This window comes from Syngnathus acus, chromosome 20, assembly GCF_901709675.1.
Source record: "Syngnathus acus chromosome 20, fSynAcu1.2, whole genome shotgun sequence".
In the NCBI taxonomy this organism is placed as follows: domain Eukaryota; kingdom Metazoa; phylum Chordata; class Actinopteri; order Syngnathiformes; family Syngnathidae; genus Syngnathus; species Syngnathus acus.
In genome coordinates, this window is record NC_051104.1 from 2,235,912 (window position 1) to 2,253,607 (window position 17,696).

General features: G+C 48.9%; 3 protein-coding genes across 3 annotated transcripts; all 3 read left to right on the forward strand.

The window, feature by feature from the left end:
- The first annotated feature begins 191 nt into the window (after window positions 1-191).
- On the forward strand, window positions 192-9,626 carry tmem108 (transmembrane protein 108). Its single transcript, XM_037279801.1, has 5 exons — window positions 192-665; window positions 6,224-6,307; window positions 7,298-8,005; window positions 8,241-8,392; window positions 8,737-9,626. Exons 2-5 carry the CDS (start codon window positions 6,268-6,270, stop codon window positions 8,851-8,853), a joined length of 1,017 nt encoding a protein of 338 aa, XP_037135696.1. The 5' UTR covers window positions 192-665; window positions 6,224-6,267; the 3' UTR covers window positions 8,854-9,626.
- Window positions 9,627-9,820: 194 nt separating this feature from the next.
- Window positions 9,821-12,809, forward strand: lztfl1 (leucine zipper transcription factor-like 1). Its single transcript, XM_037279802.1, has 10 exons — window positions 9,821-10,145; window positions 10,528-10,652; window positions 10,897-11,091; window positions 11,526-11,583; window positions 11,655-11,726; window positions 11,801-11,866; window positions 11,930-12,007; window positions 12,095-12,271; window positions 12,349-12,452; window positions 12,561-12,809. Exons 1-10 carry the CDS (start codon window positions 10,143-10,145, stop codon window positions 12,577-12,579), a joined length of 897 nt encoding a protein of 298 aa, XP_037135697.1. The 5' UTR covers window positions 9,821-10,142; the 3' UTR covers window positions 12,580-12,809.
- Window positions 12,810-13,518: 709 nt separating this feature from the next.
- On the forward strand, window positions 13,519-16,721 carry ccr9b (chemokine (C-C motif) receptor 9b). The gene is made up of 3 exons (XM_037279800.1): window positions 13,519-14,198; window positions 14,299-14,360; window positions 15,568-16,721. Exons 1-3 carry the CDS (start codon window positions 14,141-14,143, stop codon window positions 16,624-16,626), a joined length of 1,179 nt encoding a protein of 392 aa, XP_037135695.1. The 5' UTR covers window positions 13,519-14,140; the 3' UTR covers window positions 16,627-16,721.
- Window positions 16,722-17,696: the final 975 nt, after the last annotated feature.

Sequence of the window (17,696 nt, forward strand, 5' to 3'; positions counted from 1 at the left end):
GTATATATTTTTCTCTTTTTATGCACTTTCTACGCTCGGAGATAATCTTTTCCCATTCAAATCAATGGGAATCTACTTAATGCGTTCATGCGCCCTCACCCCCCGCCCCTCCCCATCGGCCCCCACTTTGCAGGCACTGTTGACTGTTAACTTGGGGGTGCTTGCTGTCGCCCTAAGCGGGTGCCCGGTCCGCTACTCCCCTGTGACCAGGATCGCGTCGGACGCCGCCACCGCAGCTCAATCGACTGCAGCAGCCCCCCAACATCCTCATTAACATTCCCTCTCTGTCTACACGCCTCTAGGTCCTCCCTCACACTCGGTGGGTGGCACCGGCGTAAGCAAACCCCGACGGACGACCCGGTCGGAGGCGGAGAGAGAGCTGCGTCACTGGCGGGGAGCAGAGTTACGCCACCGGGGAAGGAATTGGGTCCGACCAAGGCTTCTCAGTCAGGTGGCACCGCCTTGCGCATCGCAATCCCCGCGGCCGGAGTTTGGACACCGAGCGCAGCTCCTTCCCCTCCCGCGGCCGGCCGGAGCGGGTGCGACACTTCTTTTCCCAGCCGGGCCGGACCATGTGCGCCTCGACGCGCTGAAGTGCGACTCGCCACCCGCTGGTGCGCCTCGCAATCGAGCTCGGATACGCCGACGCCACCACGCCGTCATAGGTGAGTGGAGCGCTTTTTATTTACTGCCGCGCGTATCGATTCGCATGCATCGATTTGCGAGCTCGATATCACGCGACCGCATCATTAGCCACACTGTGTCCTTCATGCCTATTATGTCGTTCAAGTAAATAAGTTAGCTCAATGCACTTTGAGTATGGACCCGCGCGGGGCGGCCGTTTGCCTGGACCAGACATGCAGACGGTCATAAAGACAGACGGGTAAGGGGGGGTGTATACATTGCGATAGGAGTGGTAGTAGTAGTGCCAATGTGGGCTATATGCAAGCAAGTCTAGTTGTTTCTAGTTGTACCCAACCTTTATTGAGCCAGCACCAAAATTCTCACAAAAAGTGCCTCACAGGCTCAATTTTCTGTTGTGCTTGTCACTACATGTAGCTGGCATAAATAGATGAACCTTGATACATTTTTGGATCATTTTATGACAGCCATGTTGATTAAATTGATGAAAATAATGCACTGCCATCATTCATCCTTCCATCCATGTTCAATCAAGCTGACGTGCGTGTTTTTGTAACCTGGGAGGAAATTCTAGGCAGGAGATTTGAACTTCAAATCCAGAACCTCCAAAAAACAAAATGAGAACACTTGCCGAGAGCCGAGCAACTCTCTTGAGGCCAAACGGAGAAGTCCATTGTGGTTGTTTTCAAGTCCCGATGCAACCTGCAGGTTAAACCTCGCCGTTGCGGCCGGAATGTTTGCCCCCACCACCACCCGTGCTCACTCACCTCCAGCCTCTTTTGTTCTGCTGGACAATCCCTGCACCCACACCGCCAGTAGTGCTGTGTGCGCAGGGGTGGGGTGGGAGGGGAGGGGGGGGGGGTCAGCGGGGGCAATGACATCTGGAACGGACATCGTCCTCGGGGCAAACTGCCATGCTGGGTCGGGTATTAGGCAGCCTACTGATAGATTATTTTCATGTCTCCTTTCTAATGAAAAGATCCCTAGAAATGAAAAGCATACATCTTGAAGTAATATTTATTTTTATCCTAAGGCTATTACCGTGGAATCATTCTCTCACGTTATTATTGTTATCGGTGGGAAATAATTGTCCGGTCTTTTGCATGCCATCAAATGTTCCAAAGTCTCTCGTCATTGGCCAAGCCGACGTCCATGTTGGGAAGAACTAACGGCATCGTTGGCTTCTTATCACCCGTCCAGAAAAGTCTGAAAAACGCCCGGAAACTATCAGCTGTCCCAAGCCGCCTGGACAAACCTATCGCAGGAAACGGCGGGTTGTGGTGAGGGGGGGGCACAGATGGAAAAGTATTTGGGAATGTGCCTGCAAGAGGTTAGATTGGGCAAGTTAGCTAGTAGCGAAGAGGCAAACGGTGAGCTGGAATGCAGCCCCCCCAGTATTTCAATATATTACAAACAAACCGTCCATGTTGCACTTTCTGACTTGAATCTGACTGCGCAGTAAATAAATGTGGCGCCAAAGCACTTTAAGTGAGAACAATGGGTATTCTTTCGTTTGTTGACTTAGCCTTATTGTCTCGTTGATACCCGGTCGGTGTAAGACTTGAAAATGGAGGCCACGGGAAGAGTCGAGGAAGCGCGTCGGCCGGTAATGAACGACTCGTCATTCTAATGATCGCACATGGGAGGGGGCGGGGGGGCATCGGTCCGGGAGATAAGAGCGACGGCGAGCGTCCGAGCATGATGGCGACGTGATTAGCTGTGCGGAATTCCTGACATTCCTGAACTGCAGCCGTGCCACTCCAATGTGCGCCCGCACCTGCTGATATTCACCCCCAGGTGCCACAGAAAGGGGGGGGGGGGCGATTTGGTTCAGCTAATCCACTCCGACCGTTTTGTGTAAGTTTTTCTGTATCTTGCATTTGAGTACAGTATATTGCTCGGGAGGTGTTAGCACTTTTGAGAGGTCCAGTAAGCAAGATCGGAGCTGGTGTTGAGCTCCGTGTGGGCTTTCACAGAACACGGTGGCCCGCCTTCTGCTTCTTCTTAAAGCAGCACACATGAGCGCCTCTAATGGGATTAGTAGTGGACCTGCTGGCGAAAGGTGAAGGAGTCCTCGTGTGTGTGGGGGGGGGGGGGTCACGCATGTCACCTCCGACTACGAGATGCTGAGGTGAGAGTGCAGGCGTCTACATAATGACTGTAGCTTCACCTAGCACGAGGATTAAAATCAGCGGGGTGGCATCCACCCAAAAAGAAAAGACCCTCTCTTGTTTCCTTGGCAACTTGATCTCGTTGGAGCTTTGATGGATTCCCAATGTGTTGCAATCAAACGCGGTCTTGGTGCCAGCTTGACACTGCGGATGAAAGCGCTGCCGTACGTTTTTGTGATTGAGGAGCGCCTGCCCGTGTCATTGTTTTTAATTCTAATATTCGACTTCATTCATGGAGAAGATGCCAAACGGTGTCGACACGTGTTCTTGGCAACACGCTGAGCAACTTGGCAACTGTCAAAAATAAATATTATGCCATGTTTTGGGGCAAAAAGACCTTTAAGAGTGCAACGTTGTTGGGTTTTTTTTTCCTCCTGGCAGCTTTTCGGTGGCCTCACGTTGCATTCAAGCTAATTTGGAATTCTCAATTTGGACTCCCAATTAGAGGCCACTTATGGTTCATTACAGATTCTGGAAGGTGTGAAATAATCTTCATTAATGTCCATTAAGAAGCCGTTCGGGTCCATCCAGCTGGCCGGGAACCGTGTCCGGGTTAATCTCTGTACAGTTGCGGTGCTGATGCTGCGTCGCCATGGCGACAGCGGCGTCATCCGAGGCGCGTGGAGGACAGGGTGGGGGGGATTGCGAAGATGCTGAACATAAAAGACGACAGACGTCTGGCTCTGTGATGGAAAGCAGACGCGGGAGATTTGCTCTGTTGTGATGTTCGTCTTTTTTTTTTTTTTTTTTGCGAGGGTTTCTTTATTGTTAGGGTGGAATCAGGCCTCACATTGCATTTTGCAGCTGGACCTAATGAAGTGGCCGCGTGTGTTTGTGCTGATCTTGTCAAACAGTAGCAGAGAGAGAGAAAGGGCAGCTGCACTTTTTTTTTCACCTCCTCCAGGCCATCGTTAACCAATAATAGATCTTGCCGCTCATCTTTTCATACCGACATTACACATGAGCACAATTCTCGGTTTGTCTGACAGACAGATGTACATCGTTTTGTCAACGAGGGCGGGCCGAGTTTGGAGCTGTCCGATAACATCATCGTGAGTCATCCAGTAAGCCGTTTGGTAATTAGTCTGTTTCGAGGTCGCTCCGATTGCTTGGGAATCAGCCAGGGACGACGTTGACGGTCACGATAATGATGATGATGGGACATTTCCTCAGCAAATATGTTTGCGCTCATCTATTTGCTAATGACGGCAAGAGGAAGAACTGGGGAGGGCTTAAGGCCGAGCGATCCGCGCTGATCCTCTTGCATCACACTCACGCCACTCAATTAGCCGCCTTTAAGTCGCTGGTGAAGCCGAGCCGAGCCACGCGGCTTGGTCTCACTCGGGCCGGCCGAGGGATCAGACCTGCAAAAAACACTCAGTAGCCTGTTTGGAAAGAACTTTCCGGGATTGTTGAAATCCCAGTAGCGCGATGTCCACATCCTGTCCTCAAATGTTGTGCTGGAGATGTCTTCCTTTGTCAGGAAACGATAAATTCCACCCGGGCCTGTCGTCACCCCTTTGTACCGCGATTGTTCTCCGACAAGAATTCCTCGGTGCTTCCTGACTGCTTTTCCAACTCGAGATTGTCTTTCTTACTCTTGTATGCAAATCTCTTTTTCGAATGACAACCTTGCCGGTCCAAATGGCATTGGCATAGCTGAGGTTAAGCAAATTGTGGCTTTGTCGCCATGGTAACGCCGCACCTGAGCATGAAAAGCAGTCGTCTTGCTGTGATTTTTTTTTTTTTTCTTTTATGACGCACACTTGTAGCCCACACTTTGAAAAAAGTGCTGATTTTGCACTCTCATTCTGCTTCGGAACGTAGCCGGAAACGGTTGCCGTGGAGACCAGGAATGGTCACAATGGGAAACACGGTGTAGTTTGTACTCGGAGGTACGAGAATAAAGCAATTGGAAGTCAGCCTTCCAAAGTGGAACCAAAACAGGAAGTAGAGCTAACAATGGTACCCAGCTTAGCCCGGAGCATCGTCATCCGCTGTCGGCGTTTCCGTTTTTGCTACCCGGCCGCTTTCAAACGCTCGACAGGCAGCGTGGTGCGCCCGTCGCCACGGGGCCGACGCCCCTTTGAAAACGATCACGGCGAGTGTCACCCCTGCGTATGTCGACAAGTGCGGCGACGCGCCAAATCATCCCGAGCGAGACGGCCTGACACGGGGACGACGAGCTGAGACACTGTCAAGGAGGGGGGAAGTTATTTACGATTGCGGCTAGTGAGCTGCATCCTGATGTTTGCCCTTTACCGCCCGCCTGCTCCAATGAGGGAGCAGCCGGCAACGTTTCACGCCAAATCTCTCCCGCTAGGGAATTCAAACCGTAACGGTGACACCTTTCAAATGACTGCAGTCACTACGTTTGGTACCCAACACCTGAAATCCGAATTTAGCAGTGGAGGGGGGGGGGGATTTTCTCTATCTTGTTTTTTTTGTGTTCTTTCATATTTTTGACAGTCAAGGCAATCCGATCTGTGTCGATCCCGACCACCGCTGACACAAATTGGATGGGCCGATGCCTCATCAAGTGTCCAGTCAGTGCTTATATAAGAGTGGAGGTGTGATGCCGAGCTCTTCTACTGGGGGGGCCTGGTGTCCTTTTAATGGCCAACACACATGCAGTGACTCAGCAAGTCATATTGTGTCATGTAAATGGTGTTACTGCAGCGGCTTTGAAAGACGCAGTCTGTCAGTGACTGCCTCGTGTGTATGTGTATGTGTGTGTGTGTGGTGTGGCCTCCCACTCGCACAAAAGCTCCAAATCTGGTTTCATAACAGGGTCATTCAGTGGTGATGCTTAATCATCTGGTTTTGTAATAATATGCCACTTTGCCGCCGCCAAAGTATTGAACATTCCCACGCGGGTGCACGATCGAAACGAGAGACGATCGAAACGAGAGACGATCGAGACGAGAGACGATCTCCGCAAGCGAGCTCTTTCAGCGTACCGAAATGACTTGAATTCCGCAAATAGTTACTCGCATGTTCCCTCTTCAAGTGACTTGCAGGAGGCTCGGTTGCCATGGTGACAGCGGACGCCCGGATCCATGGTTTCTTCTTTTTCAACCTCAGCGATCAACAAAAAAGATGAAACATTTATCAAAAGAAACACCCACACACACATGCAGTCCTGTTGCTAGGCAAAGTTGTGCTCCTAGTGGGAGGTGTCAATGTGTCTTGCGTCTAAAGACTTACTTCAGCTACAAATGATCACTCCCGCTGTCCACTGCGACAACCAGCTGACAATGAATCAGCCCCGCATTATGAATAATACTGAAAAAAATAAATTCTGATTGTTTCCTTCAAATGAAAGCCATCCGTCAGCACGAACTTGAGCGCGCCGGCGGTCGATACGTGAGCTTCATTTGAGCGCCTGTGTCGTCTTTCGTTTTTGGCAGAGAACCATGAGCACTGTGGAGGACGACCCGGATCACATGATACCATGAAGACCAGCCTGCAGGTTCTGCGCTGCCAGCTACTGAGTAAGTGGGGGTGGGGGGGCAGAAATGATTCAAGATTCCAAAATACCCAGATTTCATGTTTGATGTCTCTGTGGTTATGATTTTACATTTTGGGCTTGGCTTTAATGGACCAATTTTAGCATTCTTTCCGCAATCCGAAACACTTCCTGTTTAACGTGACTACTTCCTGTTTGATGGCCATCGCTTGGTCAACAACATACTTTATGTACTCTTCAAAGTTGTTGCGCAACAATTAGCGGGGCATTCAAACAGGAAGTGCTTGCCTTTATCTGCACGCTCACATCTGCCGAGCGTTTGCCGCCCAAGCGAGAGCGTCCACAGGATGGAGACTATCTGGACACCAATGGCAACACACGCTATCTCATGTTTGTTGTTTGCGTCACCACTGGAACTTGTTTTTTCCAGGTGATATTTAAAAAAAAAACATTGTGTTGGAGAACCCCCGCGCGCAGTTTCATCAATGTTATTGATTGGAGGACAACGTTTCCTGTCAAGCATGTTGTCCTCGGGATGCTGTAATCTTGCGCGGCATGAGAGTGACCTTGGAGGAGGAGCGACAGACCAAAGGAAATCCAATACTTGATCAACGTATGATAATACCTGTCTTAAAGTTGTCAGAGGCTCCCGCTTTGAGCCAAATGGCGGAAGAAGAATTTTCAGTGTAAACGACCATCATAATAAGAAGACGTCTCCCCTCAGTGCCACTTGAGTTTGCGCTAACTGCGATCGGGAACGGAATGTACAAATAAAGTGAAAAATTGTGCGTCGTGACGACCTGCTCGGCATTCGGCGGCCGCTGCGCTTAATGAAGCAATCTCGTTAGAGGAGCGGCAGTGACAAACGCACTCGATTAAAAGCGGAGGCGCGTTATGAATGCCAAACAAGACAATAACGTGGCTGACGGTTCCCCAGGAGCAATTCTGCACGTGAAGGGAAGGAAGCGCCTTGAGCTGATGCCGTTCGGTGAAGGTGCTGTTTTTGTTCTTGCAGGTGTTCTCGCTCTCCTCACGCTGCCAGTCGGACCGGCGTCGTCGGCACACGAGCTTCAGTTTGGCGACGCGGCCCCCGGACGGGACGCCATGGCAACCGCCGCCATCAGCACTCCTCGCCCGGACTTGCACCGGGAAGGCTCCAGCAGCGGCGCCGAATGGTCGGCCAAAGCCGACGTGGTCCTCCACGCCACCCGAGCTTCCAACCTGCGTGGGTCCCTCAGGGAACTCCCGGCCCACCACGCCATCACCTTGAGGGAAGCGCCCGCTAACATGAGCGAGCCCCCCACTGAGCAGCTGGCCCCCGTCACGCTCGCGGAGGCCTCCGTGGAAAACCAAACCTCCGCCGTAGCCGCTTCCCAAGAACCCAGCCTCCGCCCTACAGACGCCGCCGCCAATGACAGCAGCGAGGCGATCACGCCGGCATCCCCTCGGCCCAACACCACGGACAGCGACCCCCTTGCGTCGCCGAGCGCATCTGCCACCCCGGACCGCCACCCGTCCACTCGAGAGACGGTGTGGACAGAGGGCGGCGGCGGCAGCTTCCTGAACAGGCAGGTGCCAGCCACCACACGGGACCCTTGGGGGATCGACAACAGCTCGGGGCCCGGCCTAGATTCGTCACCATCGTCTCGCGTGGCCATCTGCCTGAGTCGCGTGGACATCGTGTGGATCGTGCTGGCCATCAGCGTGCCCGTGTCTACCTGCTGTAAGTCGCAACACTTGTGATCGAACAACAGCGCCAACTGATGACAAATTGAGGAGTTGCATTTTGACACAAGTATTGTTTTACCTCCTTCTTGTTGTGGCCTCTATTGGCAAACGTTTTTCGGGGGTTTCAATTACTCGTGGAATGCCGCGATTTGTGGCAGAGATTGGTTGCAATCCCCCCAAATATTTTTATATTTATAAAAATTTAAGTGGTTGTTGTTGTGATTTGGCAGCCGTGCTGCTGACGGTGTGCTGCATGAGACGCAGGAAGAAGTCGTCCAGTCAAGAGAACAACCTAAGCTACTGGAACAACGCCATCACCATGGACTACTTCAGCCGCCATGCCGTCGAGCTGCCCCGAGAGATTCACACACTGGAGAACGAGGTAACGAACGCAAACAATTTATTTATAATTTGTAATTATTTGTTATTGTTGAAAATTATTTACAATTATAATATACGTTACTGTTGATGTGTTTGAATACTTTTATTAAACGTGCTCAATTACTGATTTGCATTCTAAACGTGGTTTTGCGTACTACATCGCCATCTAGTGATTATCGACTGTATAGCACGGTCTCCAACCTTTTGCGAGTTGACTGGTCGCTGGCTGGCGTGTAGTATATTCATTTTTAAACTTAAACTTATGACGATTTATTTATTTATATATAATTGTTTGTTTATTTTTTTGCAAAGCCTGATGAATGACGTCACTTGTGTTTGCGGTAGGAGCACGACAGCTGCTTGCCCCCAAACGGCGACTACGGCGTGGGCAGCGTGGTCCTGGTCAACCCCTTCTGCCAGGAGACCCTCTTCATCAACAGAGACAAAGCCTCGGCCATCTAGCGCCCGCCGCCCCACACACGCCCTTGGCTCCGGACTTGTGAGCGGCGACGTGCGGCAGCTCCGAGGGGGAGGAGGGCGTGCACGCCTATTTTTCTGATGTACACTTTTTACACACCCAAAAAAAACCTATTAATTGTTGTGATAATTTTTAATGTCTTTCTAAATACACCCGTGTGGTTTGGTTTGATGACTGGATCAAGCGAGAGAAGCAAATGCTTTTGTTTTCAATAATCAAGATTAAATGACTCATTATAGCCTGTTCAACTTGAATCTCGAGGATGTATGCCACTTATACGTTTAGAGATGCATCTCAACCGATAGGATTGTTTTTGTATGTCATCGGATTTCTGGAAATCACAATGAACACAACTTTTGAAATATTTCACCTTGTGTGTAGCAAATTTATGAATAGGGGAATCCGATTATTCTACAGATTGACCTTTTGGATTGTATACGTCGTTATCATTTGGATCCCCATCTCGAGTGAAAGAATTTAAGTTCATGTCTTCTAATTTATTGAGGTGCACCTGTGCATTTGACATTTTTTTTTAGGTTTCAGAAACGCACGTTTCCGAGCAGAATACAACATCTGACTATTTGGACAAGTCAAATGAGGTGTGTGTTCAATGTCTGACATATTTTTTCATCAAATGGCCCAACTGTAAAGCAATTCTTTTTCAATCAGTAATTATAAACAAATCATCGTTTTGCACATTTTTGCCCTCGTGCGGGAGTTACAAAAATGAAATAAACAAGCAGTGCAGTCATATTCATGATTAAGTATATTTTTAAAATCTGAAAAAAATTTCACACACACGGGCTACATAGCGATAGCTATTATATATGCAATATTATTTATACATATGTTAAATGGGTTTATATAATGTCAAATGTTTAACAGTAGTATTTTTTAAACGTATCTGTGGAAATGACGTCGTGGCGTCATTGCTATAGAACTCTGGTTTACGGAGCTGCAGTGAACGCACCGCTCGTAACCAAGGCAATGACGCTCGTTTTGGTTCCCTTGCAAACGCCTAGCTTCATTGCTAGCCTGGCCAATCGGACAGATTTTCGTCCAACAACCAGCGCCAAGTAACTCATTTAGGACATCCTGTGTTTGCGTATTTGCTCAAACGACATTACTGTGAGCGTTACCAACGCACGGTATCGCTCGTGCAGGTTTTTTCTTCTTCTTCCAAATCTGTTTTAAATTAGCAGCACATCATCCGTGCCATTTTAAGCTTCAAGCTAACCGAATAAGTGACGAGAACGTTAGCTCCACAGCCAACATGGTAAGTCCCTTTTTGTATCATTTGTAGATTACAGTTAGCGCTTGTAGCCATTTCGTAAAAATCGTTTCCTTCTGCGCTTCATGTTGATGTTGTCGACGGCCTGTTGCTGGACGACTGCTTGTCTTCAATTTCATTCTGTTAGCTGTGTTAGCGTTGATTTTCACCTTCTGCGATTTGCAATAATTGATCAACGTCCACAAAAATAATAGAAAATAGAAATCAATCATTTTTCCCTTACAGATACTGTGGGGGGGAAAACTCGAGTTTGCATCCCACATTCCCAAAAAACAATTGTTAAATTCATTGCAGATTCTTGCAATGAAACTCAAATTAATTAAAACAAAAATCAACGGGTTGCTCCTCTTTTCCCTCCCTCACATAGACTGAATTTGGGTGTAACGAGTATCATCACAACGAGGTGATCAACTACATGCGATTCGCTCGATCCAAACGCTTGTTAAGTCTCAAGACGGTGGATTCCTGCTTTGAAGAACTCAAAGACAGCAGGTGGGTGCCACTGTTTATTTGTTCACACTTCCTTCCATGGACTAGTTCGGTTCTGAAATATTCCGTGCATGTATTGCACAAAAAAAGTTCAATTTAGCTGTCAGTCTTTGACATGCCACTAGAGGGAGCCAGCGGGTGAATAGTGGACCTTGTAACACACTGGGAAGATGTAACATGGTGTAAATGAGTCAAGCGGCCCCACATGCTATTTTGTCATGTGCCGCATTTGTGTTTGCGTCCAAAGGCTGGTGGAGGAGACGTTCACGGTGGACGAGGTGCGCGACATGCTGGACGGGCTGCATGCGGTGTTGCGCGGCGAGGTAGAGATGGAGCTCATCAACACAGCGCACACCAACGTCCTGCTGCTGCACCAGCTCTTCTTCCAGGCCGAAAAGTACTACCTGCGCCTCCAGACGGATATCTCCGAGCTGGAGAACAGGTGAGGAACACCAAGTCCACTTTGCTGAACTTAATGTAACTTTTCACCTCATGACCTTTGCTCTAAAAGTGTGCTGCTGGGTGGATTTGTTGTTTTTTCTCCCAGCCTTTGTGGCTGCAAGTTTCTAAAGCATCATACACGCCCCATCGGGCCGGGCGCAGCCATCTACGTGCACTTTCGCCGCTTTTTCAAACCACATCTGTATCTTTAGCGCAGCTGCTGTCAACAAGGCTGCGTTGAGAAAAAAAAAAAGCTCATGACCGTGGAACGAGCTTCAGCTCCATAATAACAATTGCTTTGTGATCATGTCTCCTCATTGTTTGTTGTTCCCTGCCATGTGTTGTGTTCATGCCAAAACGTGTGCTGAACTGACTCCAAGCTCTTTTTGTCTAAAGCCGACTAGTCTGTTCGCCTCCTCTTCTCTACCCAAACAGGGATCTGCTCGAGCGAGTAGCTGAATTTGAGAAGACTGATTTTAAAGTCTCCGATAAGGTGAGTGCGAAGAGCGCACGTCTACTCTCGGCTCGGAACGATCGCGCTTGTCTTTGTTTGGTTCATGTCAGGCGAACCAGGACAGCAGCAACCCCAAGCTGGCGCCGCTAAACGAAGGCGGGGTTTCGGAACTTCTCAACAAGGTGGGGAAGCGCAACTACTCGGAGAAGAATCAGATTATAACTCCCCATCATTCATAGCTACTTGCACATTTCAGGAGATCGCAAAACTCCAGGAAGAGAACGAGACCCTGAAAGGCAAACTGCGCACTTTAGAAACCCAGGTACGAAAGCACATTTTTCAAAGCTTGCCTTCACAGCAAGCCATAAACGCCTCATTTCTCCAGGCAATGAATGTGCTGGAGGAGAAGACAAAGGCCCAGAGAGCCCTTCAAGATCTCCAGAAGGTGCAAAGCAGCCATCAGGTATGGCTCGTTTTGCTTCTAAAGCAGATTGCTGCCCTCCCCTCACGCCCCCCTCCCCTCACGCCCCGCCCCCCCCTTGCCTGTTAGATGATGGCTCACTCCAAGGAGATCAGCGGCCTGGTGGATAGAGTGGCTGCCCTCAACAAGGACTACGAGCGCTCGGTGACCATCAACGCCACCTCCCAGAAGGACCTGCAGGAGAACCTGGTCTCGGCCAAACACGAACTCCTTCGAGTGCAGGAGCAGCTGGCTTTGGCCGAGAAGGTCCGCCCTCGTCGGCGTGTTTGTGTATCGCAGAATTACGCTTTGAGCTCTTTTCAATGAGGCCTGTTGGTGTCCAGGAGCTGGACAAGAAGTTCCAGCAAACGGCGGCTTATCGGAACATGAAGGAGATCCTAACAAAGAAGAACGAGCAGATTAAGGACATTAGGAAACGACTGCAGAAGTACGTGAGCAAGAGCGCCGCCTCCAAAATGCCGAAGTGGGGCGGTGCCCTCCCGAATCCAGCAGAGGGCAGTGTAGCTAAGAGAAGCCTCTTCAATCTGTCTTTCAGATACGAGCCCAACGAATGAGTCGAAGTCCAGCAGGGGAGATGGAAGCATCCATCGTGACGCAAGCAGAATAAAGCAGCACTTTAGTGAGAACTCATTTATTCAGGCTTAATCAAGACTTTTTTTTCCCACTCTTGTCGTTGGCTTCTGGTTCTGGACGTGCCCTTCAGAACTTTCTCCAGTTGGATCAAGTACATGTTTCTTACAAGAGGTCTTCAGTGAATTGGACTCTGATTAAAAAAAAAAAAAAAGCCCCTGAAAGCCACGACATGGTCTTGACCTTCTGTCATCTTGTGTGTCGCACAAATTAAAGATTAAAAGATTAAAGTCCCAATGATCGTCACACACACACCTGGGTGTGGTGAAATTTGTCCTCTGCATTTAACCCATCCCCGTGTGATTTTAATCCATCCCCTGGGGGAGAGGGGAGCAGTGAGCAGCAGCGGTGCCGCGCTCGGGAATCAGTTGGTGATCTAACCCCCCAATTCCAACCCTTAATGCTGAGTGCCAAGCAGGGAGGCAATGGGTCCCATTTTTATAGTCTTTGGTATGACCCGGCCGGGGTTTGAACCCACAACCTTCCAGTCTCAGGGCGGACACTCTACCACTAGGCCACTGAGCTGTGAAATGAAAACCCAAACCGACATGTTCTTCAGACAGTAAATACCAACCGTAGTCAACTTCACATCGTGTGTGTACCTTTATGGTCATTTTGGTGATATATATACGTATATTTAAAAAAGAATTCTGTGAAAGCAGTCGTGTGGTGACGAGCGCGGTGCAACTGTTTGCAACGTGGCGCGTCCACAAAAGGAAGCGCATAAAACCAGACCAGCGCCTCTTGCGAAAGCCACCCGAGCTTGTCGACGCAACGGCGTTTCTCGTGTGGTACTCGCGTGTTCCGTAAGCTTTGCGTGGGCGCGCGTGCGTTGTTCTGCTCTGGTGCTTGGTAATGTGACTCGGGTCAGTTGATGTGTTTCCCTTTCTTGACCAGCCCCACTGTTTTGTTTTGGTCATATCACATGAATGATTTTGAGCAACGTCATCCAGGAACACAATTCTGCTTTTCGCAAAAATTGAGTCTGACCAGGAACAAAGTCCAACTTTGAAGAATGTTATTTTTTTTCACTTTGCACCTGCCATCTGATAACAAGACGGACGGATTCTTCCCAAAATGCGAGCCGTCCGTTAAAGCCCACGTCAGCCATATGCCATCCATCATCCGAGTGACAGTGAAGGCAAAAAGTGTCAAATGACACCGAAGACGCTCCCCACAGCTGCCGTGTCTTCATCAGCCGCCTCCGCTCTTCACCCGCACCTGAAAGTTTTGGGTTTCACGCATCACTCATGCTGAGTGCTCCACCTGTGCACACATTTTTTTTTCAAAATTTGATCTGAAACCTTATCTGTGACGAGAAATTGTTTTGGTTCCAGTTTAATAGGCATAGATCCAAATTCGTGGGTCTGGTTGAGGGGGGAGGCAGCCTGAAGCGTGAGGGCTCCCCCACCTTGATTGGGACGGACTTGGAACGATCAGCACGTGACCTTGTGATGCTAGAGGAGTCATAAAAGACGGCTGAGGATGAGTCGCACTCACACGGAACAAGAAGAGCTCGTGCACTCACGCCCCTCCCAACAAGGTAATACACTTGCTGCTTTGTTCATCAGTCCTAAAAATTTGACTGCTTGTTAAAACGCGTATGGAGGAGTTCATGTCAATTTTTTTTTAATCATTTGCAGATAACATGGCAGATTTCGTCCCTTCGCCGTATATGACAACACCAACTGATGACTTTGTCACAGTGAGTATTTTATCTTTCAGCTTTTTGAACAAATGTTTAGTTTGACTTCCTTTTCAAGCTTCCTTCTTTTAACTCCTTATGTTGTTGCTTAAATTGACATTTTGGGATTTTTATTTAGCTAAACTTTTGCTTCAACTGTATTTAAGAAAAATAAATTAATCACGTTTGTAGAAATATAATACAAATGGCTTCAACGTGTATTGGAATGAAAACAAAATGGATTGGTCCTATGTGAGATGACGCTCACAATATTAACTGAATGAGTCACTTACTGAAAAAAGAAAAAAAAAAAGATTAAACATCCACACGTGCATTCTTGGAACCCCAATGTCAAAATTTGGGTTAGTTAAGATAACCAACCACCCCTGAATTGACAACACCAAATTGAAATCTGAAATCAAGAATAGCACAGCAAGTTAGTTTCAAGTTAGAGTCACTAATTGAAAAAAGAAAAAAAAAAAGATTAAACATCCACACGTGCATTCTTGGAACCCCAATGTCAAAAATTGGGTTAGTTAAGATAACCAACCACCCCTGAATTGACAACACCAAATTGAAATCTGAAATCAAGAATAGCACAGCAAGTTAGTTTCAAGTTAGTCACTAATTGAAAAAAAAAAAGATTAAACATCCACACGTGCATTCTTGGAACCCCAATGTCAAAATTTGGGTTAGTTAAGATAACCAACCACCCCTGAATTGACAACACCAAATTGAAATCTGAAATCAAGAATAGCACAGCAAGTTAGTTTCAAGTTAGGCAAACAGTTGATTGTCACTTCCTACCTTTGTTTTTTTATCTGTGGCCCTCATCTAACCAGACCCCCCCCTGCTGCGCCCCCCAAGGATCGTTGAGCACACTCTTTGGATAGCAGGAAGTGGTGCAGCAATGTGGTTTCTCCAGGCAGCTGCACGAGACGCTCTCGCTCTGCACGAGCGTTTGATGTCACATCTCCGCATCTTTGCCAGGAGCTCAGAACATACATGACAGGAAACGAAAAGACAAAAATCTTTCTTGAGGTCAACTCGGCACTAAACAAGCAGAACTGCCTTGAGACAGGATGGCCTTGACTGCAAAGATGCGAGCTTGTCACTTGAACTGTGCTTCAGACCCCCACCACTAGATGGCAGCATCAGATTCTTTAGGTCTTTTTTTTTTTCCATGAGGGGTTTATTGTTGCTAATGATTTTGCGTTTGTTTCATCAGGAGTCTTTGGATTACTCGGGCGACTACGACACGGGCCCCACCGAGATGAGCGGCATGTGCGACAGGAGTTGGGTCAGGCAGTTCCGAGGCCGGTATGAGCCGCCCCTCTTCTGGACCATCTTTGCGCTGGGTGCCGTGGGCAACCTGATGGTGGTGTGGATCTACAGCACCGCACGCAAGCGCTTGAAGACCATGACGGACGTGTACCTGCTCAACCTGGCCGTGGCCGACCTCCTCTTCCTGTGCACGCTGCCCTTCTGGGCGGCCGAGGCCGTCAAAGGCTGGCATGTGGGCGGGGTTCTCTGCAAGACGGTGTCGGCCGTCTACAAGATCAACTTCTTCAGCGGCACCTTCCTGCTGACCTGCATCAGCGTGGACCGCTACATCGCAATCGTGCAGGTTACCAAGGCTCAGAACTGGAAGGAGAAGCGGCTCCTGTACAGCAAAGTGGCCTGCGTGGTTGTGTGGCTCGTCTCGGCTCTCTTCGCCTTGCCCGAGTTCCTTTTCGCCCGCGTGAAGACTGACGCGAGCGGCTCGTCCTTCTGCGTGCTGCTCTACTGGAACAACGCTTACAACCGCACCAAGATCCTGGTGCTGGCCCTGCAGATCTGCATGGGCTTTGTCCTGCCGCTCCTGGTCATGGTCTTCTGCTACTCGGTCATCATCCGCACGCTTCTGCGGGCCAGGAACTTCGAGAAGCACAAGGCCCTGCGTGTGGTCTTGGCGGTAGTCTTTGCCTTCCTGGCCTCACAGCTGCCGTACAACGGGCTCCTGATGGTGGAGGCCTCGCAGGCTGCCAACGCCACCATCACCGACTGTGCCGTGGTCAAGCGCTTCGACGTGGCTGGCCAGGTGGCCAAGAGCCTGGCCTTCACGCACGCCTGCCTCAACCCCTTCTTGTACGTCTTTGTCGGCGTGCGCTTCAGGCAAGACCTGCTGAAGCTGCTGCGCTCGTGCGTTCCAGGAGCGGCCGGAAACGGGGTCGTCAAATTCCAGGCGGCCCCTAAGCGCCCGTCGGTCGGCACCGACACTGAAACCACGCCGGCGCTCTCCCTATGAACGCCAGGTCTTTGACCATCTTGTACAAATGTAAATACTGTTCCGTCAATTTGAATTGTCACTTTTTTTCTAATGTATGCATTTAAATATACTCTTTATTTTCTGATACAAATATTAAAAAAACAGATTGAGTATTTCTGCTGTGAGGGTGACAATGACCGCTGCAGGTGAGCAAATGCTCAACGAGCTCAACGGTCTCTGTCGGGTGCTTCGTTCAACTATTGTTTGAAATCTGTGGCTTTGCTCTTGGCTGAGATGCGGTGGCGCAATTTGCACAAATCACGGTCACATGTGGGAGTTGGCAAGCCGTCTCGTGTCTATGTGGTTGGAGGAAAAAAAAAAAAACCTGGCATGTTGGGCACATGACCTCCAGAGAACCTCGTGTGTTGCGGTCAGCCACAGTCTGCTGCACCTTGTGGCCTTCTGGTGAGACTCTGCTGCTCCTGTCACGATAGGAAGTTGCCAACAATGAAGACAAGGCGCTCTCGCCTCCATCAACTTGTAAGTATATTTCCTTACTTTAATTTCCAAGATGCCAATGTTATTTTAATCACTCAAGATTCACAAAAAGCCCCCTGAAACAGGAAGCGGCCGTCATATATTAAAAAAAAGAAAAAGGAGAAACTCCATTCCAAAAAGAGATCATATCCTCTTGCACAACACATTTGATATATTTGTTCTCTAAAAACGCTAAAATATATGACCTCACAGTCTCACGTCTTATTAACCCCCTTGAGCCATTTTGAAAATCTGGAGAAAAAGAAATATTTCCCCATCTCAAGAAGGTTAAATATCAAACAACCATCGCGACATTGGAGTAAGTGTTGGCTGGCTCACGTTCTGCCTCTTGTGTGTCTACCTTTAGCCACAGGGTGGCGTAGCTTGCACGTAAATATATATTTTTAAAAAAAAGCCCTTCTTGCACTTTATAGTGGATAGGAGCGCCCCCTATCGACTACCGGTGTAGCCGCACAGTGTGAACCTCCTTGTAACTAGAACGAGAACAATTAGATAAGATGGATTGCGTGCCTTTAAACGAATCCAGTGTGTTGTGATGCACTCTTTGTTTA